The sequence below is a fragment of the Oncorhynchus nerka genome, linkage group LG4 (genome assembly GCF_034236695.1).
Source record: "Oncorhynchus nerka isolate Pitt River linkage group LG4, Oner_Uvic_2.0, whole genome shotgun sequence".
In the NCBI taxonomy this organism is placed as follows: domain Eukaryota; kingdom Metazoa; phylum Chordata; class Actinopteri; order Salmoniformes; family Salmonidae; genus Oncorhynchus; species Oncorhynchus nerka.
In genome coordinates this window covers 75,623,111-75,640,628 of record NC_088399.1, presented here as the reverse complement: position 1 = coordinate 75,640,628, position 17,518 = coordinate 75,623,111, and the positions used below count along the sequence as shown (strand labels likewise).

General features: G+C 39.3%; 1 protein-coding gene across 2 annotated transcripts in view; it reads right to left on the bottom strand.

The window, feature by feature from the left end:
* rpl14 (ribosomal protein L14) overlaps positions 1-8,369 on the bottom strand; it is a 155,305-nt gene extending 146,936 nt beyond the window's left edge. Inside the window, exons 1-6 of one of the 2 annotated variants that reach the window (XM_065017832.1) lie at positions 8,281-8,369; positions 7,549-7,650; positions 7,148-7,242; positions 6,633-6,732; positions 5,880-5,933; positions 5,650-5,734 (exon numbers count right to left, since the gene is read on the bottom strand). In XM_065017832.1, the coding sequence (XP_064873904.1) occupies positions 5,672-5,734; positions 5,880-5,933; positions 6,633-6,732; positions 7,148-7,242; positions 7,549-7,650; positions 8,281-8,283 (417 nt within the window). In that variant the 5' untranslated portion in view covers positions 8,284-8,369 and the 3' untranslated portion in view covers positions 5,650-5,671. Of the gene's footprint in view, positions 1-5,643; positions 5,735-5,879; positions 5,934-6,632; positions 6,733-7,147; positions 7,243-7,548; positions 7,651-8,280 lie in introns of those variants that run through there. The other variant, XM_029659193.2, reaches the window with a different exon arrangement.
* Between the last annotated feature and the right edge of the window lie 9,149 nt (positions 8,370-17,518).

The window sequence follows — 17,518 nt, the reverse complement described above, 5'->3', positions numbered from 1 at the left end:
TGGTAGCACAAAAGCTGCTTTCCACACTTTTGGAATATTTCATGATACTAAATTTAAAAAATGTGTGTAACTGAGGCAGCAATGACGGGCACTGCATACTTAAGCAAAGACGGGTCCAAATTGTCAGCCCCTAATGACTTCTTCGTGTCAATAGCTAATAAGGCAGCAATAACTTCTGTTTTTGTGAGTTGCCAAAAAGAAAAACCCTGACTACCATTCCCCAAGTCACGTGAGGTTGGCTGATAATTAATCGAGGCAACTGGAGGCTGTATGTTGCCAAGACCAGAATGACCACCATTTATTTCAAACAGAAAACCAGTTGAGATAAAAATAAATAAAAAATAAAATGCTGATAAAAAGCATCACAAATCTGAACTTTTTCAGTCAAATTACTTGCTTAGGTGGGGTGGTAGAGGAATTAGCCCGCTTCATTGAATTAATGGTTTTCCAGAATTTAGTCTGCCACAGCGAAGTAGTTTGATATGGCCGGTTTAACCGAGGCGGTGCACTTATTTCTCAATTGCCTAAATAGCTGCCAATCAGCTAACGAGACTGTTTGTCTAGCCTTGAACCAGGCTTGATTTCTTATCAAGAGGTCTGAAAGTACCCGAGAGAACCGTGAATTAGTTCGTTTTTTGACTTGAAAAGGGACCTGTTTATCAGTCAGAGACGTAAAAATGGAAGAGAAAATTAAAATTTTCCAAACAGGGTCTGGAATGGAGTTATATAGTAGAAAAAAAGCTCAGAATAATGTAGATCATGAAGAAATTCCTGGGGTGACATTTAAAAATGAGAGTTTTTCAATTTGGTATCACTAATGCAAGCAAGCAACAGGGCTTTTGTCTAACATAGTCAGCAATGGCAACGTCCTTAACCAGAATCAAACTATTCAGCCAGGCCACTGAGATGTGGCACAGCTAGTGTCATGCACCTAGACATCCAGAAATTCCAGTTTAGACATTATTCGCATATTTACATATTACAATCCAACCGCTCTGCGAGATTTGAAAACAGCCCAAGTATCCATGGTGACAGAAGAGTCAACAGAACTGGATATGCTAGCCAGAATAGGCTTCCTGGTTGGATTAAAAATTGAGTTAGTAGTAGAATTCAGGTAAATGTGCACACGATTACTATGACAATACCCATGCTTATGAGCACATGTAGCAAAACGATGATATAAAACTATTAATAGCATAGATGCGCTAAGTGGGTTCCTTGAGAGTGCAAAAACTAACAGGCACAGAATTACTATTTACAATACGTCTATTAACATGGGAAGCTGTGGCGGAATGATATTGTTATGATCTAATGGGAGTAAATACCTTCGAGGAGCTTGATTTGATCAGTCAATGCCTCAGCGCTGACTTGTAGATGGCATCAACGTCAGTGTAAATTTAACAGCAACAATACATCCAAAGTGATGTGGTTTTCCCCCATAACATTTTGTTACATTAGACTTATTTTAAAATGGATTAAATAAATAAAAGATCCTCAGCAATCTACATACACAAAATTAGAAACAGAAATACCTTATTTACATATGTATTCAGGCCCTTTGCGATGAGACTCGAAATTGAGCACAGGTGCATCCTGTTTCCATTGATCATCTTTGAGACGTTTCAACAACTTGATTGGAGTCCACCTGGGGTAAATTAAATTGATTGGACATGATTTGGAAATGCACACAGCTGTCTATATAAGGTTCCACAGTTGACAGTGTATGTCAGAGCAAAAACCAAGCCATGAGGTTGAAGGAATTGTCCGTAGAGCTGGTGGTGGCAGAATCATGCTATGGAGATGTTTCTCAGCGGCAGGGACTGGGAGACTAGTCAGGATCGGGGCAAAATTGAACGTAGCAAAATACAGAGAGATCCTTGGTGAAAACCTGCTCCAGAGCTCTCAGGACCTCAGACTGGGGCAAAGGTTCACCTTCCAACAGGGCAACAACCCTAAGCACACAGCCAAGACAACGCAGGAGTGGCTTCAGGACAAGTCTCTGAATGTCCTTGAGTGACCTAGCCAGAGTATGGACTTAAACCTGATCGAACATCTCTGGAGAGTCCTCAAAATAGCTGTGCAGCAGGTGTGCAAAGCTTGTAGTGTCATACCCAAGAAGACTTGAGGTTGTAATCGCTGTCAAAGGTGGTTCAACAAAGTACTGAGTAAAAGGTCTGAATACTTGTGTCCTTTATTATTTTTATTATAAATTAGCAAACATTTCTAAACCTGTTTTTGCTTTGTCATTATGGGGTATTGTGTGTAGAATAAGGCTGTAACCTAACAAAATTTGGAACAAGTCAAGGGGTCTGAATACTTGCCGAAGGCACTGTAAAAACAAATGTATGTGGGCACCACTTCAAATGAGTGAATTTGGCTATTTCAGCCACAGCCGTTGCTGACAGGTGTATAAAATGGAGCACACCGCCATGCAATCTCATAGACAAACATTGACAGAAGAATGGCATTACTGAAGAGCTCTGACTTTCAACGTGGCACCATCATAGGATGCCTCCTTTCCAACAAGTCAGTTTGTCAAATTTCTGCCCTGCTAGAGCTGCCCCGGTCAACTGTAAGTGCTGTTATTGTGAAGTGGAAATGTCTATGAGCAACAACGCCTCAGCTGCGAAGTGGTAGGTCACACAATCTCACAGAAAGGGACCGCAGAGTGCTGAAGCGCTTATCGTGTAAAAATTGTCTGTCCTCAGTTGCAATACTCACTAACAAGTGCCAAACTGCCTCTGGAAGCACAAGATCTGTTCGCTGGGAGCTTCATGAAATGGGTTTCCGTGGCATACAAGCCTAAGATCATCATGCGCAATGCCAAGCGTTGGCTGGAGTAGTGTAAAGCTTGCCTCCATTGGAGCAGTGGAAATGCGTTTTCTGGAGTGATGAATCACGCTTCACCATCTGGTAGGATGAATCTGGGTTTGGCAGCTGCAAGGAGAACGCTAAATGCCCGAATGCATCGTGCCAACTGTAAAGTTTGGTGGAGGAGGAATAATGATTATGGGGCTGTTTTTCATAGTTCGGGTTAGGCCATTTAGTTCCAGTGAAGGGAAATCTTAACGCTATACAATAACATTCTAGATTATTTTGTGCTTCAAACTTTGAGGCAACAGTTTGGGGAAGGCTCTTTACTGTTTCAGCATGACAATGCCCCCGTGCACAAAGCGAGGTCCATACAGAAATGGTTTGTCGAGATCGGTGTGGAAGAACTTAACTGGCCTGCACAGAGCCTTGACCTGTATCCCATTGGGATGAATTGGAACACCAACTGCGAGCCAGGCATAATCATCTAACATCAGTTCCCAACCACACTAATGTGCTTGTGGCTGAATGGAATAAAGTCCCTGCAGCAATGTTCTAACATCTAGTGGAAAACCTTCCCAGAGGAGTAGAGGCTGTTATAGCAGCAAAGGGGGGACCAACTCCACATTAATGCCTATGATTTTGGAATCAAATTTTATTGGTCACATACAGATGGTTAGCAGATATTGCGAGTGTAGCGAAATGCTTGTGCTTCTAGTTCCGACCGATGTCGAGATGTTCGACGAGCAGGTGTCCACATATTTTCGGTCATGTAGTGTATTTCTATATAGAAAAAAACAGGGCATTTGAAGACCTTGAGTGAACCAAGTGTGTTCTGCAGCTTTCACATAGTAGCGAGACACTGCCAACTGATCACTATCTTTAGAGGATGTGTCAAATTGGCCAACAATCTCTTATCTTCTGTTAGATAGCTGTTCTCACCCCCCTCATTATCCTGAGCCTAGCAGCATCTCAGATTGTTCCATTTTTGGTTCCCCATCCCTCCCACCCTGACCAGAGATGGTGAGAGAAGCACCCCCAAACAATCACCCCCCCATCTCGTCTGTAGTCCAGAAGAACCCGCCCTCTTCATCTAGCCCCACACACAGCAGGGTAGTGCTACTGACAATATACTTACTTCTCCCTGGTGCATTCATTTAAGATCTTGAACATAACCCTAGAATATTCTTTAAACGTTCAATAAGGCAAGTCTACCCCTCAATATGTGAACAGCGTTGGTCACTTAGAATAGTACCACAAACCCAATTTTAGCTTGTTGACGTTTCTCAATCTTCTACCATCACCTAGTGGATGAAAAAAGAATAGCAGCGGCCTTTCTCATACCATATACCACGGCGCCAGTTACCATTTTAAACAGATACTCTCGCAACTGAATTAGTAAAGGAAACTGTACATAAACGACCATAATTTCATGCCAACTAAAGTAGTGATTTGTTAATCATTCGTGTTATTCAAGTGAGCCCTTCCTTACAGTAAATAATTAGAGCAATCTTCATCAGCCCAGACAGTTGTGATTCTGTGACCTGTAATTGTTTGAAGGTCTGTAAATCAGATTATACAATCATAATGTGTGTGTGATTCACAATCTCTTTTCATGGTATTTCTATATTCTAGGTTATATTACGTTTCACCCTTCTGAAACTGGACAGATGCGGCTTTAGCATTGACACGCCACAATGAACGGCTAACAGCAGGGGATGGCCACGGTAAATTAGAGATCAAATTCTGGGTGGCGATTCAACACACAGATTAGTGTGTAGTGTAGAATTTAGCAGAAAATGTAAATCCATATTATAGTAAAGACAATACGGCCACCTACTGCTTCTAACGGTTCGTCGTCGCAGTCTTAATGCTGTTCATTGGTTGCATGTTTCCTCACGTTTGGACCATCTATGCATTCTACTCAATGCACCGTCAACGAGCGCTGATCAAAAGTGCGTTAGTGGCTTGGAAATACAATGCAATTCACAGGAGGCAAATACTGTAATTATAAGGAAAACATGTTGTCACCATTTTGATATCGCCAGATTGACTTTAGATGCAATATAACGTTAGCTAACATCGAGGGGACACCGGATTTTAGCCAGTTAACGGTAGCATTGCTAGCTAGCTATGTTTGACTTACTGTGCTAGCTAATGACATTGCCATGCCGTAAGTTGTACGACATGATAATGCTGGCAAAGTTGTTCCCACTAAACATTTGACTACTTTATAAATGTAATCTTATTTCGAGCCACTCTAGTGTAATTTAAGACTAAACAGTAGTTGGCACTCATTCAGAATGACTCTGGTAACCACCAGTCAGACTTGTCACTGTTCTCAGTGCTACCGCACGGCAAGCGGTACCTGAGCGACACGTCTAGTTCCAACAGCTTCTATCCCCAAGCCATAAGACTGCTGAACAATTAATCAAATGACCATCCGGACTATTGCATTTACACTTCTACTGGCTGTTCCCCGCACATTGACTCGATACCGGTATATAGCCTTTTAATTTTAGTTTTTATTTAAATTTAGTTAATATTTTATTAAAACTGCATGGTTGGTTAATTAAGGTCTTGTAATTAAGCATTTCACGTTAAGGTTTCCACCTGTTGCATGCGGCATATGTGACAAATAAAATGTGATTTGACTATTGTGCTGTGGGTAGTGGCTTGGAGGATGTTCAGAACAATGGCATGAAGACCCGGGTGGAGGTGCAACGTTGTGAATTCAGAAGTGTGTAGAATGTTAGAGGTGAGTGTCATCAGCTTTTAGATAGTCCTGTGATTGACAGGTGGGCAGTAGTAAATACAAGAGGACGAAGGAAAACAATTCAACCAGAGGATTTATTTTAGATCATGCCTTCTTCGCTGCCTCTTTCTGCAGCTTTTTCACCTCGTGCTTGATGATCTTGTTCCTCTGTGGAGATAAACAGCAAATCCATGGATCATTAGTGACAAGTTTCTTAAAATTCAATTCATTTCCACCATGATGTACATTTAATCTGCAAACCAAAATACTCTACATAAGTAATAATCTGATGTAATAAATGTTCTCCACTCACCATCCTTTTGGCCTTCATCACCTTGAAGCGGTCAAAGTCGGACATCTGGGCCCTCTGTAGAGACATAACAGTTATACAACTGGGACAGAGGTTAGTAGCACTATAGCAAAACATTCTGCAACGGAAATCAAGACATTTATGCTTCTGTTTGGTGTTTAGTGGATATCACCATTAAAAAGGAAAATTCCACCCAAACTCTTGGTATTTGTTTCATTCGTCCAAATGTGGATAAAGTCCCCAAATGTTTGGCATGTCAGCACTGAAGATAAGATATACAACTTTAAAAATACAGAATGTGTCACAGTATTTTCAAAGTTCTACATGTCGAAACCTTGAATGCTGACACACAAAACATTTAGTGACTATCAACAGTGGACTAATTAAACAAATACCAAAAGACAGTTTGAATGGTATTTAACTTTAAGTTGGAGGAACAATCCAGTAGCATAGCATGCCAAAACACCTTCTCATGAGTTAGGCCACAATCAGTGATCAAGTAGTATTTGGATGCTCCACCACACCCAAAAGGGTCAACAAATGTATAGAAATATTGTAAATCAATTAAAGATGTGCAGGACCTACTCTAGGAACAAAACCCCAAAGACAACCCAGGCCATTGAGAAACCAACTGCTACCCATAAGCAGACCCCACCCCAGAGCCATTCTATTCTGTCAGAAACACATGGACCCCAGGAGGAGTTGCTGTTTCGACTAACAGAGAATGGTCAATCTAAATGTACAAAATACCAGTACCTTTTGTCTGGCTTCGATCTTTTTGGCCCAGTTGCTTTCTGCCCACTTCTCGGTGACTTGGGCCTTCTCCCAGGCGCGTCTCACAAACTTCTGACGAGCGCTGCAACACAGGAAGGGTTATTGTCCAGGGGACCCAAATATGCACAGAAAAGCCCTAACTTTACAGTAGTAGCAAAACAATTGCATGTTGTGAGGTAGTATATTCTGTGTGGTTACCGTAAGTCTGTGACTCAATATATATAGTCAATAAGAAAAAGTTCACTTGAAAACACAAAGCAGCTGCCACAGTCAATTAATTGAGGTGTCTGTGTGCATGTTGTACCAGCCCAGCAGTAATACAACTGACTGCACCAATCAAGGCCTTGATGAGGACTTGGGTTTATTTATTTGTGCAAACCACAGCTGAATATTTTGCGAACGGGTTTCTATTGGACAGGGGTAGGTCCCGCCCCCTTTCATTCAGTTTGCTTCTGTTTAGTTCCTAGTGAATACACACATAGTGTCCTCTCAATCACCTGTGTGGTACTTTGATGACGTAGTCAGTGAGCTGCATGCACTTGAAAGGCATCGACTGCCTCTTCACCCCTGTGCAGGGACCATCCACCAGCGCCTGAGACAAACACACCCATCAGTTCAAATAAACAAAACATGCCAATACCAAGTTAAACCATTCTTAAATTAACAGATGTGGTAATTGATTAAAGGACTACGAAGAAGGGTTGGAGGATAGACAAACAAATGCTAGTAGACTACAAGATACAGGTACCAATTTAGAGCTGGGCTCTAAACTGGTACCTGAACATGTGAAGAGTAGAGTAGCAGGGTTGGCATAAAAGCCTGCACAACCAGTTGGTCTCCTAAACCAAAGTTGGGGACCTCAAGCATAAAGTCAAGATGACATCAATGCAATGCTTACTCTGTTTTGGTCGATGACATCGACGATGGCCACCAGGCTGCCTGCGTGGGGTCCGAAAGAGATGTAGGCGACGCGGCCAATCTCGACGTAGCGCTTGAACACCTGCAGGAAAAGAATGTGGGTTGTTTACTGGCGCTCTAACTAGCAAGCTAAGACGATCGTGAACAAAACCCTTCAGTGGGCGTGTGGTCACTAGTTTCTTATACCCAATGAATTTAGCTGGGTTGTCCTGACTACATGTTTTACAAATGTGATTTGGCTTTAACATGGCTATTATAGACAGTTTGTGGGAAACCACAAAACCGTGAACGCTAGACTAGCTAACCGTTAATTAGCATGCTAGCTAACTAACGTTAAGGTTAGTTAGCTGTCCTGGTGAATACTAGCTTGTAGCCCACAACCTAGCGTACATAAACAAATGGAACGACAAAACCAAACTTGAAAAAAAAAAGGCCGGAGGATAAGATATAGCAACTCTAATGCGCTCGCCATTGCAATGCAATTGTCATGGTTGGGCTAACTAACGTTAGCCTGATTACCGGCCTGTACACCACGTTGTAGCAGACTGAACACCCGACATTTCAATAATGTCCAAAATCCTTTGAGAGTATTTTAATCATCACTAATATAGCGATACGTTATCTATTTACATATTGACTGAGGTAGCTTAACAATAAGGACAATTGTATTTAATAACATTTTCTAAATCCACAAGCTTCATGGCCAACTCACCATTATGGCAGTCCTCTTAAGAAAGGACGTCAAAGCTTCCGGTCGACGAAGTAACGCGTTCCGTTCTGTAAATACGCATGCGCACGTGAGGGATGTATTTTTCAAGGTTGGATATTACAATCCGGAATGCTCACCACGCCACCTAGTGCAGAGGAATGTGTTGGATTGAAATATAAACCGTATATATTACATTATATTGATTATATATATATATATATATATATATATATATAATATATATATATATATATATATATATTATTACATTATATTGATTCCTTTGATTAAACATGTTTGGTACTTTAAAAAAAAGTGTACACCTGATGTAAATGATTAGATAGTTCTACATGTAACATTTATATGAAATCCACAACATTTTTGTTGACTATTCAATAGTACTAGGCTTGTGCAAATTCTTGCTAATTCGAGACTTTCCACGTCTTTTTCCATCGTGGCAATGACAAGGTACAGCAACTATTTAGTAGGCATGCTATATGGAGTATATTAGGAGGCTATACTATCTAGTCTACTGCATACTCTTTTAAAAGGGGGCTCATCCAGAATCTGAATCTGGAATCTCTCGCCTACAGACCATGCATGGGCAATTATTTCCCATGGAGGGCCACATTAGGATATATTTTTGCCATAGCAGGCCAGAATCATATTACAGGATTATACATCATGTGTATGACTGTGTTGACAGATATTGTAAATCTACTGTAAATCACATCCAGATATGCTACTTATTTTACTTTTTTAACATGCACAGAAATAAACCACATCCATGTTCTCCTTTTGGTAGGTATTTTCATTTTTAAACATGCAATGAACTACACAGAGGGAAAAGCACACTGTGCATTCAGCACCACAGACAGAACTCTTGTTAACGGGTATGCACAAAAACACAAGAAAGAGAGAGAACTCAACATTACATTTAAACATCTCAATCAGTGTGAGGAGAGACGTCTCTGATGGGCATTGCTAAGGGCAGTGAAGTCAGGTATAGTTTCTGACGTCGCTATTCGCATGATTTCTAAAAGGTGAGAGTCAGTAAGAGATGATCTGTGCATTGACTTGTTATATTTCATCACTGAAAATGTCTGTTCACATACATAGGTTGACCCAAACAGTACAAACACCTTCTGAGCATGACTCCTAATCTTTGGAAAGTTTTGTTCATTGAGAGATGCATAGAACCTCATCAGTGACATTGTTTTGAATAGTTTTTAATTTTTTAATTTCACCTTTATTTAACCAGGTAGGCAAGTTGAGAACAAGTTCTCATTTACAACTGCGACCTGGCCAAGATAAAGCAAATCAGTGCGACACAAACAACAACACAGAGTTACACATGGAATAAATGTACGTACAGTCAATAACACAATAGAAAAGTCTATATACAGTATGTGCAAATGAGGTAAGATAAGGGAGCTAAGGCGTTAAATAGGCCGTAGTGGCGAAGTAATTACAATTTAGCATTTAAACACTAGAGTGATAGATGTGCAGAAGATGAGTGTGCAAGTAGATATACTGGGGTACAAAGGAGCAAAAAATAAAAAAAAATAACAATATGGGAGTAGTTGGATGGGCTATTTACAGATGGGCTATGTACAGGTGCAATGATCTGTGAGCTGCTCTGACAGCTGGTGCTTAAAGTTAGAGAGGGAGATATGAGTCTCCAGCTTCAGTGATTTTTGCAATTCGTTCAAGTCATTGGCAGCAGAGAACTGGAAGGAAAGGCGGCCAAATGAGGAAATCGCTTTAGGGGTGACCAGTGAAATATACCTGCTGGAGCGCATGCTATGGGTGGGTGCTGCTATGGTGACCAGTGAGCTGAGATAAGGTGGGGCTTTACCTAGCAAAGACTTATAGATGACCTGGAGCCAGTGGGTTTGGCGACGAATATGAAGCGAGGGCCAGCCAACGAGAACATACAGGTCGCAGTACTCCATAGTTAGTTTGATGTTAGGGTTAATGAATGTTATCCTTGCTGTTCTCCATAGTTAGTTTGATGTTAGGGTTAATGAATGTTATCCTTGCTGTACTCCATAGTTAGTTTGATGTTAGGGTTAATGAATGTTATACTTGCTGTACTCCATAGTTAGTTTGATGTTAGGGTTAATGAATGTTATCCTTGCTGTACTCCATAGTTATTTTGATGTTAGGGTTAATGAATGTTATCCTTGCTGTTCTCCATAGTTAGTTTGATGTGAGGGTTAATGAATGTTATCCTTGCTGTTCTCCATAGTTAGTTTGATGTGAGGGTTAATGAATGTTATCCTTGCTGTTCTCCATAGTTAGTTTGATGTCAGGGTTAATGGATGTTATCCTTGCTGTACTCCATAGTTAGTTTGATGTGAGGGTTAATGAATGTTATCCTTGCTGTTCTCCATAGTTAGTTTGATGTGAGGGTTAATGAATGTTATCCTTGCTGTACTCCATAGTTAGTTTGATGTTAGGGTTAATGAATGTTATCCTTGCTGTACTCCATAGTTAGTTTGATGTGAGGGTTAATGAATGTTATCCTTGCTGTTCTCCATAGTTAGTTTGATGTTAGGGTTAATGAATGTTATCCTTGCTGTACTCCATAGTTAGTTTGATGTTAGGGTTAATGAATGTTATCCTTGCTGTTCTCCATAGTTAGTTTGATGTTAGGGTTAATGAATGTTATCCTTGCTGTACTCCATAGTTAGTTTGATGTTAGGTTAATGAATGTTATCCTTACTGTACTCCATAGTTAGTTTGATGTTAGGGTTAATGAATGTTATCCTTGCTGTACTCCATAGTTAGTTTGATGTTAGGGTTAATGAATGTTATCCTTGCTGTACTCCATAGTTAGTTTGATGTTAGGGTTAATGAATGTTATCCTTGCTGTTCTCCATAGTTAGTTTGATGTTAGGGTTAATGAATGTTATCCTTGCTGTACTCCATAGTTAGTTTGATGTTAGGGTTAATGAATGTTATCCTTGCTGTTCTCCATAGTTAGTTTGATGTTAGGGTTAATGAATGTTATCCTTGCTGTACTCCATAGTTAGTTTGATGTTAGGGTTAATGAATGTTATCCTTACTGTACTCCATAGTTAGTTTGATGTTAGGTTAATGAATGTTATCCTTGCTGTACTCCATAGTTAGTTTGATGTTAGGGTTAATGAATGTTATCCTTGCTGTTCTCCATAGTTAGTTTGATGTTAGGGTTAATGAATGTTATCCTTGCTGTACTCCATAGTTAGTTTGATGTGAGGGTTAATGAATGTTATCCTTGCTGTTCTCCATAGTTAGTTTGATGTGAGGGTTAATGAATGTTATCCTTGCTGTACTCCATAGTTAGTTTGATGTTAGGGTTAATGAATGTTATCCTTGCTGTACTCCATAGTTAGTTTGATGTTAGGGTTAATGAATGTTATCCTTGCTGTACTCCATAGTTAGTTTGATGTTAGGGTTAATGAATGTTATACTTGCTGTACTCCATAGTTAGTTTGATGTTAGGGTTAATGAATGTTACCCTTGCTGTTCTCTATAGTTAGTTTGATGTTAGGGTTAATGAATGTTATCCTTTCTGTTCTCTATAGTTAGTTTGATGTTAGGGTTAATGAATGTTATACTTGCTGTTCTCCATAGTTAGTTTGATGTTAGGGTTAATGAATGTTATCCTTGCTGTACTCCATAGTTAGTTTGATGTTAGGGTTAATGAATGTTATCCTTGCTGTTCTCCATAGTTAGTTTGATGTGAGGGTTAATGAATGTTATCCTTGCTGTTCTCCATAGTTAGTTTGATGTCAGGGTTAATGGATGTTATCCTTGCTGTACTCCATAGTTAGTTTGATGTGAGGGTTAATGAATGTTATCCTTGCTGTTCTCCATAGTTAGTTTGATGTGAGGGTTAATGAATGTTATCCTTGCTGTACTCCATAGTTAGTTTGATGTTAGGGTTAATGAATGTTATCCTTGCTGTACTCCATAGTTAGTTTGATGTGAGGGTTAATGAATGTTATCCTTGCTGTTCTCCATAGTTAGTTTGATGTTAGGTTAATGAATGTTATCCTTGCTGTACTCCATAGTTAGTTTGATGTTAGGTTAATGAATGTTATCCTTGCTGTTCTCCATAGTTAGTTTGATGTTAGGGTTAATGAATGTTATCCTTGCTGTACTCCATAGTTAGTTTGATGTTAGGGTTAATGAATGTTATCCTTACTGTACTCCATAGTTAGTTTGATGTTAGGGTTAATGAATGTTATCCTTGCTGTACTCCATAGTTAGTTTGATGTTAGGGTTAATGAATGTTATCCTTGCTGTACTCCATAGTTAGTTTGATGTTAGGGTTAATGAATGTTATCCTTGCTGTTCTCCATAGTTAGTTTGATGTTAGGGTTAATGAATGTTATCCTTGCTGTACTCCATAGTTAGTTTGATGTTAGGGTTAATGAATGTTATCCTTGCTGTTCTCCATAGTTAGTTTGATGTTAGGGTTAATGAATGTTATCCTTGCTGTACTCCATAGTTAGTTTGATGTTAGGGTTAATGAATGTTATCCTTACTGTACTCCATAGTTAGTTTGATGTTAGGGTTAATGAATGTTATCCTTGCTGTACTCCATAGTTAGTTTGATGTTAGGGTTAATGAATGTTATCCTTGCTGTTCTCCATAGTTAGTTTGATGTTAGGGTTAATGAATGTTATCCTTGCTGTACTCCATAGTTAGTTTGATGTGAGGGTTAATGAATGTTATCCTTGCTGTTCTCCATAGTTAGTTTGATGTGAGGGTTAATGAATGTTATCCTTGCTGTACTCCATAGTTAGTTTGATGTTAGGGTTAATGAATGTTATCCTTGCTGTACTCCATAGTTAGTTTGATGTTAGGGTTAATGAATGTTATCCTTGCTGTACTCCATAGTTAGTTTGATGTTAGGGTTAATGAATGTTATACTTGCTGTACTCCATAGTTAGTTTGATGTTAGGGTTAATGAATGTTACCCTTGCTGTTCTCTATAGTTAGTTTGATGTTAGGGTTAATGAATGTTATCCTTTCTGTTCTCTATAGTTAGTTTGATGTTAGGGTTAATGAATGTTATACTTGCTGTTCTCCATAGTTAGTTTGATGTTAGGGTTAATGAATGTTATCCTTGCTGTACTCCATAGTTAGTTTGATGTTAGGGTTAATGAATGTTATCCTTACTGTACTCCATAGTTAGTTTGATGTTAGGGTTAATGAATGTTATCCTTGCTGTACTCCATAGTTAGTTTGATGTTAGGGTTAATGAATGTTATCCTTGCTGTACTCCATAGTTAGTTTGATGTTAGGGTTAATGAATGTTATCCTTGCTGTTCTCCATAGTTAGTTTGATGTTAGGGTTAATGAATGTTATCCTTGCTGTACTCCATAGTTAGTTTGATGTTAGGGTTAATGAATGTTATCCTTGCTGTTCTCCATAGTTAGTTTGATGTTAGGGTTAATGAATGTTATCCTTGCTGTACTCCATAGTTAGTTTGATGTTAGGGTTAATGAATGTTATCCTTACTGTACTCCATAGTTAGTTTGATGTTAGGGTTAATGAATGTTATCCTTGCTGTACTCCATAGTTAGTTTGATGTTAGGTTAATGAATGTTATCCTTGCTGTTCTCCATAGTTAGTTTGATGTTAGGGTTAATGAATGTTATCCTTGCTGTACTCCATAGTTAGTTTGATGTGAGGGTTAATGAATGTTATCCTTGCTGTTCTCCATAGTTAGTTTGATGTGAGGGTTAATGAATGTTATCCTTGCTGTACTCCATAGTTAGTTTGATGTTAGGGTTAATGAATGTTATCCTTGCTGTACTCCATAGTTAGTTTGATGTTAGGGTTAATGAATGTTATCCTTGCTGTACTCCATAGTTAGTTTGATGTTAGGGTTAATGAATGTTATACTTGCTGTACTCCATAGTTAGTTTGATGTTAGGGTTAATGAATGTTACCCTTGCTGTTCTCTGTAGTTAGTTTGATGTTAGGGTTAATGAATGTTATCCTTGCTGTTCTCTATAGTTAGTTTGATGTTAGGGTTAATGAATGTTATACTTGCTGTACTCCATAGTTAGTTTGATGTTAGGGTTAATGTTGTTAAGGTGTTGGTGGAAGGAAATAAGTTCTTCTTCTGAGCCGGACCAAAACAGGCAAACATCATCAATATGGAGTCCCTACCATATAATCCGGTCAAAGAAATGGTTATTAGAAGGATCCAAAATGAAGTCCCATTTACCCAAGTACAAACCAGCATAGGAAGGGCTGTAGCTCCCATGGCACACCCGTTGACCTGTTTAATACGGTCCTGAAAGATAAAGATGTTATGATTAAGAGTCCAGTCAGTCAGTGAGACAATGAATTCTGTAGGAGGCATCTCAGTTTCAGGTCGGGTACTCAAGGAATGGTGCATAGCTGCCAAACCCTGTTCATGCTCAATGGTGGTGTGTAGAGACTCCACATCCATGGGGACTAAAAAGGAAGCTGTAGCTATATTGTTCAATTCCTTAATGTTGTTTAACACATCTGTGGTATCTTGAAGATGGGCTGGGAGTGACGTCAGAAAAGGCTTAATAAAGTAATCAATGTTCTTAGAGATGGGTTCTGTCAAACTTTCATTACCACTAATGACTGGTCTGCCTGGGGATTTTCAGGATGTTTGTGGACCTTTGGAAGAAGTTTAAAAGAAGCCATACTGTCATTGAAAAGACATTTGAACTCATTGTCTGAAATGTAGCCATTCTCCTTAGCTTCTGTGAGGATCCCTTTCAATTCAGTTTTTAGGTCCTCTGTAGGGTTGAAGGTAAGAGATTGGTAGAATTCATCATTGTCTAATTGACGGTAGGCTTCTATCACATATGTCTTTACTCCACACTACTGTAGCGCTCCTTCTTCTAATTAGGGTTCATTGGAAAAGCTGTTCAAAAGAGGACATTGTATTATTTTTTTGTACTCCCTGACGAAGGCCATGCAGCCGAAACGCGTCGGATTTTAAAAACTTTGTTTCTATTGAACATGCCATACTAATAAAGGCATTTTAATTAATTATGTGAATTGTCTGCATCTGGTTCTTAGTTATAAAATTGCAAAATCATCGCCCCGCACCGTGACAAAATGTGTAGAATTGCAGGGAATTAACTTTAAAACGTACATTTTTTGTCTTCACTGTCACAGGGGGTGCCACAAATGTTTTGCTCTCAAGGTTGGGAGGGTAGGGATGTGTTTTTTACATTTTTTGTTTGACTATCCCTGGTGTAGGTGCATGACGTGTTCAGAATTTCATGATCAGAACAGCATTATCCCAATACAGAAACTACACGGACTATCACAAAGCCATAGTTTCATTTACTATTTGTTCATACTCATACTGTGTCACTGTAGGCATAATTTTAACCCTTTTGCAGGGCACATCTTAGGGTCAGACATATCACAGCTTGATGATATGCTTTTTGAGATTGAGTCTAGAATATTCACTTTTACTGCACCGGAAAGAGGACAACCAGTTTCCCAAATGTGTTTGAATTTAATGATCTCAGTCAACATGGAATTGACCCAATCCAAATCCACTCACCTTGTTTAGAACTACCTCTAGTTTTAGTTGATCTGGTCATGCAATTCTTAACATGGTGAGCTTGCCCTTATTACTTCCATTGGTATTAGGTTAGCAGTGGCTATTGGATGTCTCTCTTGGCACCATAGGGTACTTTCATGGTAAGTGAAAAAAATAGTGAAGACATCTTTTTTTTTCTCCAAATAGCCAGTTCATCATCAATCGTTGATTATTCTAATCAGCTGTATAATGCTACGGCAAAAACCAAAACATGCACCCAGGGGTGGCCCCAGGACCGAGTCTGGGAAAGCCTGGTCTAGGGGTAGGATTCTCACTTAGGGAGTGAGAGGTCCCAGGTTCAGATCCCAGATGAGCCCCAGTTAAGGCCAACCTGCATTGATTTATTTTATGACTGTAACCTTTATTGAACTAGGCAAGTCAGTTAAGAACTAATTCTTATTTACAATGACGGCCTACTAGGGAACATTGGGTTAACTGCCTTGTTCAGGGGCAAAACAACAGATTTTTACCTGTCAGCTCGGAGATTAGATCCAACCTTTCGTTTACTGGCACAATAAAGTGAGGAGGAAAAGCCTAGTCCATGGGCCCACCTATTCAGTGGGTCTTTTCAGTAGTATGTTACTAGCCTGTTGTAATATTGATTGTGGTAAAAAGCATTTAGGATTTGTTTATTTATCCTTTATTGGTGCAGTTGATCCGGCTGATATGATCCTACTGCCATTTAAAAAATATATATTTCAGAGTGATTTCTCCCAGGAGAGAGAGCAAGGACATTTCCCATTTTATTCACCCACCTTTCAACCCAAATACAATGAAAGGGTGATATTTTTTGTTGATTTCAAATTTAATTCACGTTAGTTGAAAACTCAACCAAATGTAAATCAAAAATAGAGGTTGAACTAACGTCTGTGGACAGTGGGATATGTTTTAACTATGAACAATTCCGAACATATTCAATCAAACCCAGTAACCTGATTTACAAGATAAATAAACAACAACTGCATTCTTCCACTGCTGTCTAAGTTTTCATTCCTGCTCTGTCTGTACTTTTATCCAATGTAAAAAACACAATTTCAAATGTTGCAACATAAGACTGAAAAGAAGTACTGGGTCACATGTACAGTTATGAAAGAAAGAAACTTGGAATTCAGGCAAACTTTGGGTGTGTAGGAGGAAGGAGCTTGATTTGGACTCTTCCAGGAAATCTTAAAAGTGGTTTTGATTGAAAAGAAACTTCAGGGTAAAGGAGGAGGAGCTGCGGTATTCAACCAACAGGACACTGGCAGCCACAGACTGACATGTCTGGATTGGTTTCATTATCCACACTCCATTGAAAATGCCTTTAGGCCCAGGATTCTGCCAATCTGGAACTGAAAGTGGTAAAACACCCACATAGGCCTACCCCCTTACTGTAGAATGCAAACACAATACATTTCCTCATTATAAGTGGTATGCTTCAGGTAGAAAAATAATCCACATCCATCACTCCAACATTTACCAGAGTTTTCCCTCAGTCCGTTGGAGAAGAAAATGAGCTTGCCTGAGTTTGAGATTAAGCTTGCCAGGGAGGTTAAGAAATACCCCAATCTTTACAGTTCAAGAGATACAATAATTAATTATAATGATTGGATTATAGTAGCTCATATTCTCAGCAAAGGTAAAAGAGAAATGGACTT